Source organism: Portunus trituberculatus, chromosome 27 (genome assembly GCF_017591435.1).
Source record: "Portunus trituberculatus isolate SZX2019 chromosome 27, ASM1759143v1, whole genome shotgun sequence".
In the NCBI taxonomy this organism is placed as follows: domain Eukaryota; kingdom Metazoa; phylum Arthropoda; class Malacostraca; order Decapoda; family Portunidae; genus Portunus; species Portunus trituberculatus.
The window spans coordinates 17,286,152-17,294,901 of record NC_059281.1 but is presented as its reverse complement, the minus strand read 5'-3'; the positions used below and the strand labels follow the sequence as shown (position 1 = coordinate 17,294,901).

The following is an 8,750-nucleotide window of genomic DNA, read 5'->3' as shown; positions in this document are numbered from 1 at the left end:
TAGTGAAGAAAGTGGAAAACAATGTGATTTAATAGACATAGGAGGTACCCCCAAAAATAGACATAGGAGGGACCCCCCAAAAAAAGTATCCCCTTTAGCCCATAAATTCCCGTGAAAAGCCCACATGATATAAATTAGAAATTAGAATTATAGCAGACAGATAACAAAAGAAATGCGACATATGTAGACAGGCAGATAAGGTGACAGTGAAGCAGAGAGAGAGAGAGAGAGAGAGAGAGAGAGAGAGAGAGAGAGAGAGAGAGGCTATAAACATACATAGAGACAGGCTAAACACAAATAAACACAACATCAAACACACGGCAAAAAAAAAAAAAAATAAATAAATAAAAGAGAAATTAAGACAGACAAACGGACAAACGGACAGAAGAATGAGAAACGAAATGACGAGGCAGGGACACCAGATCAGACTCGGACAATGAGGTAATAGAGCCCAAAGAGAAACTTACAATAGAAAAATAAGGCTTAAGCAGGACTGGTGACGCCTTGCTTCTGCTGACCTTCACTGCTCGTCGCTGGGGCTGCTCAGGCTATGGACAGGGCAGAGGCGGCCGGAGCTGAGTCGGCGGCATGGTCAGTGGTGATGCTGCTGATGGCTCTGGTGGTGGTGGGTGTGCCGGCAGCAGACCTTAGTGAGGCGTGCCCGGGCAGCAGCTGGCTAAAAAGTGACGAGACAGGCAGCTGGTTACCTTCTTCCTCCGGTAAGGCTGGCAGGAAGGAGTGCGTGTCATGATTCTTACTGTACTTGTCATGTTTCACTTCATGTATGTGCCTTTCTTGTTCGTATCATCTCATATCATCATTTTCTTAACATATATCTATATTTCTGTACGGAAAAACATCTTTATATTCCTCTGTTGCTGTTCTTGTTTTGATGATACAGATGTTGGTATTACTGCTGCTGGTGCTGGTGCTGTGTGTATGTGTGTGTGTGTGTGTGTGTGTGTGTGTGTGTGTGTGTGTGTGTGTGTGTTAGCCTTTGTTCCCTTTAATTACCTTCTAGTACCCTTTGATAGATGGGTGCATTGCCTGCCTGCCAACACCTGCCGGTATCGCTGCAGGGCTCAGGTGTTCCTGTCTCATGGAGTGTTTGTGCGCTGTGCCGTCCTTCCCTCTATTTCCTTCCTTAGCCTGTCTGTCGACTTGTTCCTTGAAATATGATGTCAATTGTTAATTGCAGCTAAATTTAGTGTTCCCTCTGATGTAAGCTGTCAGCAAAGCTTTTCAAATAATTCTTTCTTATGATAACCATAATCTAACTTTCTAGAAAACGAATTCAAGATGTAACAACATTCGTAACTAATTTTCTCTCTCTCTCTCTTCATAACACAGAAGAAGTGAGCACAAGCCGTGGACATGTCCCAACTATTACTACCATGACATGGGCCGCCCTCAGGGAGGAGGCTAGCAAAGTTGATTTGGAACTGCCACAGGATGGTCTTCCTTTGCCTATGCTGACTTGCAACATGCTTGCTCCCCCTTGTCAGCACGCCGAGATCTCCAGCTTCCCCTGCATGATGGAGAGGCAGCGAGCCCTGTGCGTAACGGTGGGTAGGACGTGTGGGGCTGTGACGGTCATCACGAAGGAGCCGATGAGTTGTTGTTGTGCGAGGAGGAACAATACCATTGACATAAGTCTGCAAAACACGTGTCCTTTTTCCATAGAACGCACTGCAGGAAGAGCAAGAAGTGAAGGAAGTGAAGAAGGACTAGGGGAGAGACGAGGAAGGAAAGAACACACCTCTCGATCATCTGGCCTGCCTTCATTGCAAGGAGATCCGCCTGACATTGACGACTACGAGGCTGTGGACAACACAACCAGCAGTGAGCGTGTGGAGGACTTAGGGGAGCTAACTGAAGAACAAATGAAGGAATCAACCGTTTTGGAGGACATCATTGCCGCCCTTGTCTTCCTCTTCGTCGGAGCTGTTTTAGTGCTCATCAAAAGCCGAGTCTTTAGATTAACAAAGAAGAAGCAACAAGAGGAGAGAGAAGTGGAGAGCCAAGAGACACTGGTGGACGAGACGATAATATGACCCTCGAGATGATCTGGTCACTGGTGTTGTGTCTCAAGCATTCACGTGTCATACCACTGTGACTGAGAGATTTGTGCTGTCACTTTCATGGCAAAGATCAAAGCCAGTGTTGGATTACCGAGCCATGACCTTGGATATGTTGTGTTGTCGCAGTGCTTGTTGCTACTTAACAGAGAGAGAAAATGATTAGATTGTGTGCTTAACCATAGCTCTCCAGTCGCTGATCATTTGTTGAGTGGCTTTGCTCGTCAAGAAAATGAATTGAAAGGACTTGGATTCTTGGTGATAAGTTGCTAATTTGCTGACGGCGAAAGAAATCGTCACACACACACACACACACACACACACACACACACAGCCAAGGGTGACGGGAGTAGGGTGGTCGAATTAAGTGAGGCTACGAACGTAATGACTGGAGCAATTTGACAGGCCTTTGAAGCCCTGGAAAAAATATGTACGTATAAAACTGTGTAAGCAAATCAACAGGACTTTGATCTCTCGGTCCACCAGATAATGATTCATCAACCTCATCATACTCGCACTCCACGCCTGTATTGATGAGACTAGATGTAGTTTTTTATTTTCTGTATTTCTGTCATGTATATTTGTTCCACATTTTTCCCCTTGACATGTAATATTTTGTGGTTATGTAGTGTAAATAGATTTTGTATATTTATTGATTACGAAAACGATCAAAGTGAATCTGTATAATGATTATTTTACATTTATGTGTGTGAGAGAGAGAGAGAGAGAGAGAGAGAGAGAGAGAGAGAGAGAGAGAGAGAGAGAGAGAGAATCAATTTTAACTTTTCAGCTTACGCAATGTTTTTAGAACCATTCACTTCTGTAATTGAAAAAAAATACTCTCTCTCTCTCTCTCTCTCTCTCTCTCTTACATCAGAACTTCGTCATTGGTATCGAAGCTTCAAACAGAGTTGGTGTCTCGTGGTCTCATAACTGAAGCCGTGTGAGTATTGAAAGCGCTGAATATACCGCTTGAGAGTGTCTCCAAATGTACTCATACACAGGTTATTGCTACATATGAATGACCACTGCACCAGGATTGATGTCTTCTCGCACGACTGCAGATGAGCGCCTTCCATCACGCTGCTGATGACAACCTGTAATGAAGTGTGATTGGCAATATAACCACCAATGAATAGACCATTTGTCGTCTTATTACTATTACTCTTTACTTTAATTGAGGTTTATATCAATAGAGCTTTACAGAAGTTTTTCTTATATTTCTTATGATAGTTTTGCAAGGCTTCTGCACCATCCGTGAGACAAAATACCGTGAGAATACAACAAAATGATCTCTGGTACCTCTGGAAACGACGATCGTAATGAAACACAGAAATATGTAATGAAGGCTTTTAATTTGATCGCTTAACAGTCTTTCTCGCCTTACAGTTTAACACCTGTAATGAATTAAGAGACAGGTGAGTGAATATTTATATCAAGTATATTAAAAAGCTATAGATGAAGTCGCACGGGCTTGTTAAGAGTGTGTTTATGGTTCCAGTAGCACATGAACAAGATCACCATCTACTACTTCTCTTTGCTTAAATGAACAAAGGTTTTTCTTTTTTTCTTTTTCTCTTTGCTTGACTAGCTATTCAAGTCCTAATACTTGTCGTTAACTTCTTATCTTAATTTCCTTGACCTGCCCATCATCCACGCTGTTCTTCACATGTCCTCTCCTCTTCTTCTCCTGGTTCTAAATCAATCCACTTTTTTTTCGCTTCCTCCATCTATAATAAAAATCATATATTTTCTTTTTGCTTCGTAACGGCTGGTTCACCTCTTTCTCCTCTACTCTACCTCTTCTACTCCTCAACTTGGTCCCTTCTTCCCTCCCCCTGCCTTCCTCTCTCTCTCTCTCTCTCTCTCTCTCTCTCTCTCTCTCTCTCTCTCTCTCTCTCTCTCTCTCTCAAGTCAATTACACCTATAGTAATGTTATATTGTTCCTTGGTAACAATAATGATACAAAGGTAACATGACGTAACATATACAAAATAACAAAAACAAAATCTCAGATTAAGATTTTTCTCAGTTTGGTTTCACGAAGTCAGTTCACTCCTATGGCTGATATTCGCCTTTCCCTCAACAGATAGCGCTGCTTGTGAGACTTCGAAATAAAGTTTTAGGTGGTGATCGAGCTTCATTTTCTAATGTTTTGTTCAGTTTCATTAACCTGCCCACTTAGTGCAAGAGCCAACGCACATTCGCTCGTCGGCACCCAACAAGTAAAGGGTGTCGGGTACGTTGTGGAAGTGAAGACCCGTGTTATCCAATTGTTGCTACTCGTCGGCCCCTCCTGGAGACCGGATGTGTTGTGTTCGTTTAATGTGAAGGTGTAATTCGTTTACTACAACATGGATGATGATATAAGGAGAAGGTAAGGGTTATCTTCTCTAAGATGTCGGCTGTTTAAACTTATGGTTATAAACATAGTGTAATCATAGGAGTAAGTGTCTTAGGTGCTACAAGTGTAACCTTCTTAGTGATGAATCGTAGAATGAGTAGACACTGACAAAATTACTGAACTCTTGTTCACTAAATAGACAGTGCTTATACAATGAATCAGCAGTGATAAAATAAACGTTCGTTAGGAGAGTCAGGTGTGGTACGAGTTTATCTTTCATGGAACTGAATCGGTAAGGTTGACGGTGCGTTCTGGTTTGCAGGACTAGGGTCCTTTTGATGTCCTTGCGGTATCAGAACTGGTGGCAAAGCTTCAAAAACCCCTTCGACTACCGTCCAGAACTATACAGGGACTTAGATTTTAAAGACGACTTCGTGATAACCTTTGGCTACCGTGGCAGCAGCGTAAAGGTTCGATTTGATATATACAGTACAATGCATTACAAAAATTATGGCAATGTGAGTAGTAACATTACAGATGTTCTTGGCTGGTCCGAGTAAGTTTACTAATAAAAGCTAATGTTTTTGCAGGTGCCTTTGGTACTATTCTGTTCAATTTCCACGAAGATGCAGGCTATGTTACTTACCAGACCACGTCGGGGGCTCAGCATCAGCCTCAAGGGCGAGGCTGCCTATCCTTTCTGGTGGTTGAGGTCCTTTCTGGAGCACAAGACGCCCTTGCCGGGTGTGCAGGGAACTGCTGAAGTGATGCTCATGGCGCACAAATACGACATCCCTGGACTCGTCAGCATGAGTCGTGCTGTAAGTGATGGATTAGTCGTATTCAGTTACGTGTTAGGTTATTTAGGTGAATTAAATGCACCATAAGTAAGTCGCTTAAATCAGTTTAGTTAGATACGTTGTTAGATTACTTGCTACAATTCAATGCATTCCCTCAATAAAAAAAACTGCCCTAACTGCACGTCACCATGATGAGCAAGGTGATCGTTCCGATACTCCATGAGGTCAAAAACGCTTATTCTGACAATTTATTCCAATCCATTTCATTACCTGTGTTCTCTTCACCATAATGTCTGTCTTGTCTCTTGTGCGTCTGTCTCCAGAAACTTCGTAACTTCCTCAGCATTGAAAACTTTCCTCACGTGTTCAACGCAGCCCATGAAACTGAGGATGACGAGATTCTACAGGAGTGTGGCCATGTGAGTGAGTCATTCACATAAGTATACGTGTATATTCCAAGCTGGTTACTATGAGGGTATGTAATGATTACTATTCACAGATGATCGCCGCGTGGACAGACGAGATACTTTCCTTGCCCAATTTATCAGTTCTAAGCAAGAAGGCGATGGTCAGGCTGCTGGAGCATCGCAGACTGTCTCCTTCCTCTGAGCTCAAAGTATTCAACGCCGCCATTAACTGGTGAGTCATGGGCCATGGTTATGGACACAAACAGTTGTGAAGAAGTTGTATATCTGTTCCATATGAATGATATATTCGTGTGACTTTTCACAATAATATGAAATGCAATAATCTTTGCTCCCAACAGGTGGAACAACTATCGCAGGAGGTATAACGAAGACCCAGTTTTTTGGATGACTTGCGCTGTTGCTTGGACAAAGTCAGATATCTACTTATGACTGAACAAGAATTTAAAGAAAACGTTCTTCCATCTGGTGTGATTCCTTTCGAGGATGTGGAGGTGATGCTGAAGGTGGTAGGGAGGAAAGAGAAGAGTCGGCGTGCTCTTGCATGTTATGTTCAAGACACTGCGTTGCAGGGAGCATCACGCCCAAAACCACCTAAGATCGTACATTTCAGCTCAAGTATTGAGAATGTGATTACACAGCAGTTGGAATTAACGCACAAAAGGTATGAAGGCGACCGGTACATCGCTTGGTTCACAGTGAACAAAGCGTGCAGCATTCGTAGAATTTCTTCTCTATCCGTCATCGACAAAGGCAACTTCCTGTTAACTACGAAAAACGGTCACAGCATCATAGCAACGGGAACGTGGGACCACTGCGCCTGTACCTTCGAGCGTCCGGTGATATTGGAACCACATGTTACTTACAACTTAATATATCAAAGTAAAACTAGAAGCAACGACGAATTCACTGTTGTCATAAGGAAAGTTGTAGGTGGTGTAACATTCCTAGTGTTGCTAAATACCGTATATCTCACCATAGAGTTCACTAAAAGTCAATCGGAATCGGAATCTGATTCTGAATCTGATTCATCCGAGTCCGCAGGGAACTCGAGCAGTGACGGGTCAGACTCGATAGAAGTCATTCAGGAGGCCGAGGCCATGATGGCTGACCTTCAGGTTGGTGAACCAGCAACACCTCCGGCAACAGCACCAACAGCACCGCCGGCAGAAGCACCAACAGCACCGCCGGCAGAAGCACCAGCACCGCCGGCAGAAGCACCAGCACCGCCGGCAGAAGCACCAGCACCGCCGGCAGGAGCACCAGCAGCACCGCCGGCAGTAGTACCAGCACCAGCAGCACCGCCGGCAGTAGTACCAGCACCAGCAGCACCGCCGGCAGTAGTACCAGCACCAGCAGCACCGCCGGCATTAGCACCAGCACCAACAGCACCGCCGGCATTAGCACCAGCACCAACAGCACCGCCGGCAGAAGCACCAGCACCAACAGCACCGCCGGCAGAAGCACCAGCAGCACCGCCGGCAGAAGCACCAGCACCAACAGCACCGCCGGCAGAAGCACCAGCAGCACCGCCGGCAGAAGCACCAGCAGCACCGCCGGCAGAAGCACCAGCACCAGCAGCACCGCCGGCAGTAGTACCAGCACCAGCAGCACCGCCGGCAGTAGTACCAGCACCAGCAGCACCGCCGGCAGTAGTACCAGCACCAGCAGCACCGCCGGCAGTAGTGCCAGCACCAGCAGCACCGCCGGCAGTAGTGCCAGCACCAGCAGCACCGCCGGCAGTAGTGCCAGCACCAGCAGCACCGCCGGCAGTAGTGCCAGCACCAGCAGCACCGCCGGCAGTAGTACCAGCACCAGCAGCACCGCCGGCAGTAGTACCAGCACCAGCAGCACCGCCGGCAGTAGTACCAGCACCAGCAGCACCGCCGGCAGTAGTACCAGCACCAGCAGCACCGCCGGCAGTAGTACCAGCACCAGCAGCACCGCCGGCAGTAGTACCAGCACCAGCAGCACCGCCGGCAGTAGTACCAGCACCAGCAGCACCGCCGGCAGTAGTACCAGCACCAGCAGCACCGCCGGCAGTAGTACCAGCACCAGCAGCACCGCCGGCAGTAGTACCAGCACCAGCAGCACCGCCGGCAGTAGTACCAGCACCAGCAGCACCGCCGGCAGTAGTACCAGCACCAGCAGCACCGCCGGCAGTAGTACCAGCACCAGCAGCACCGCCGGCAGTAGTACCAGCACCAGCAGCACCGCCGGCAGTAGTACCAGCACCAGCAGCACCGCCGGCAGTAGTACCAGCACCAGCAGCACCGCCGGCAGTAGTACCAGCAGCAGCAGCACCGCCGACAGTAGTACCAGCAGCAGCAGCACCGCCGGCAGTAGTACCAGCACCAGCAGCACCGCCGGCAGTAGTACCAGCACCAGCAGCAGCTTCAGCTCCGGCAGTAGCACGAACAGCAACAGTGGTAGTAGTACCATCACCAGCACGAGCAGCACGATCGACAGTAGCACCAGCACCAGCACGAGCAGCACGATCGACAGTAGCACCATCACCAGCACGAGCAGCACGATCGACAGTAGCATCAGCACCAGCACGAGCAGCGCGATCGACAGTAGCACCAGCACCAGCACGAATAGTAGCACGAGCAGCACCACCGGCAGTAGCACGAGCAGCACGAGCAGCACCGAGAAGAGGATCCGAAGCACCAAGGAATGGGACTCGAGATGATTGGAGACAGCAGGCAAGAGCAAGAACAACAAATGGAAGTGATGAGGGACTGGTTGCCACCGACCCGAACTACGTAAAACTACTGCTCGAGGCGTTGGATGAAGACTAAGATTAGATAAGGTGGATAGTAAATAGAATGTACATAAAAACTACTTCCATGACAGCTGTTACAATGTGTGCTGTTTTTAGTCAGGCATGAATTCTAAATTTTACATCACTGTTTTAACATGGAAATTTTAATCATGAATGTGGATATTTTACTCGTCAATGTTTAGGGATTTTCCTAATTACTGAAAGAGCGTATGGTTTTTTATGACTTATGAACTTTACGAATTCAAGATGTGCATGTGATAATAGAACTTGTTTTATTGATATATTGGTTTTGAATATACCTTTCTGCTAATAAGTGGT

General features: G+C 46.6%; 3 protein-coding genes across 3 annotated transcripts in view; all 3 read left to right on the top strand.

The window, feature by feature from the left end:
- Window positions 1–2,756, top strand: part of LOC123509763 — a 3,512-nt gene extending 756 nt beyond the window's left edge. The window contains exons 2-3 of the mRNA XM_045264284.1: window positions 548–719; window positions 1,351–2,756. Of these exons, the coding sequence (XP_045120219.1) occupies window positions 551–719; window positions 1,351–2,054 (873 nt within the window). The 5' untranslated portion in view covers window positions 548–550 and the 3' untranslated portion in view covers window positions 2,055–2,756. The remainder of the gene's footprint in view (window positions 1–547; window positions 720–1,350) is intronic.
- Window positions 2,757–4,263: 1,507 nt separating this feature from the next.
- LOC123509815 lies at window positions 4,264–6,412 on the top strand. Its single transcript, XM_045264370.1, has 6 exons — window positions 4,264–4,455; window positions 4,745–4,892; window positions 5,013–5,243; window positions 5,546–5,641; window positions 5,722–5,861; window positions 5,989–6,412. The coding sequence occupies exons 1-6, from the start codon at window positions 4,433–4,435 to the stop codon at window positions 6,077–6,079; spliced, it is 729 nt and encodes a 242-aa protein (XP_045120305.1). The 5' UTR covers window positions 4,264–4,432; the 3' UTR covers window positions 6,080–6,412.
- LOC123509477 (mucin-22-like) lies at window positions 6,145–8,448 on the top strand. The gene is made up of 3 exons (XM_045263767.1): window positions 6,145–7,178; window positions 7,211–7,926; window positions 8,153–8,448. Exons 1-3 carry the CDS (start codon window positions 6,145–6,147, stop codon window positions 8,446–8,448), a joined length of 2,046 nt encoding a protein of 681 aa, XP_045119702.1.
- The last annotated feature ends 302 nt before the right edge of the window (window positions 8,449–8,750 follow it).

What these genes read in the sequence shown, in the direction of transcription:
- LOC123509815 (XM_045264370.1), top strand. Translation starts at nt 4,433, where the DNA reads ATGGATGATGATATAAGGAGAAG. An exon ending in ACCGTGGCAGCAGCGTAAAG is followed by an intron (nt 4,893 to 5,012) that starts GTTCGATTTGAT and finishes ATGTTTTTGCAG; the next exon opens with GTGCCTTTGGTACTATTCTG. An exon ending in TTCAACGCCGCCATTAACTG is followed by an intron (nt 5,862 to 5,988) that starts GTGAGTCATGGG and finishes TGCTCCCAACAG; the next exon opens with GTGGAACAACTATCGCAGGA.
- LOC123509477 (XM_045263767.1), top strand. Translation starts at nt 6,145, where the DNA reads ATGCTGAAGGTGGTAGGGAGGAAAGAGAAGAGTCGGCGTGCTCTTGCA. An exon ending in GCAGAAGCACCAGCAGCACC is followed by an intron (nt 7,179 to 7,210) that starts GCCGGCAGAAGC and finishes CACCGCCGGCAG; the next exon opens with AAGCACCAGCACCAGCAGCA. An exon ending in CAGCACCAGCAGCACCGCCG is followed by an intron (nt 7,927 to 8,152) that starts GCAGTAGTACCA and finishes CACGATCGACAG; the next exon opens with TAGCACCATCACCAGCACGA.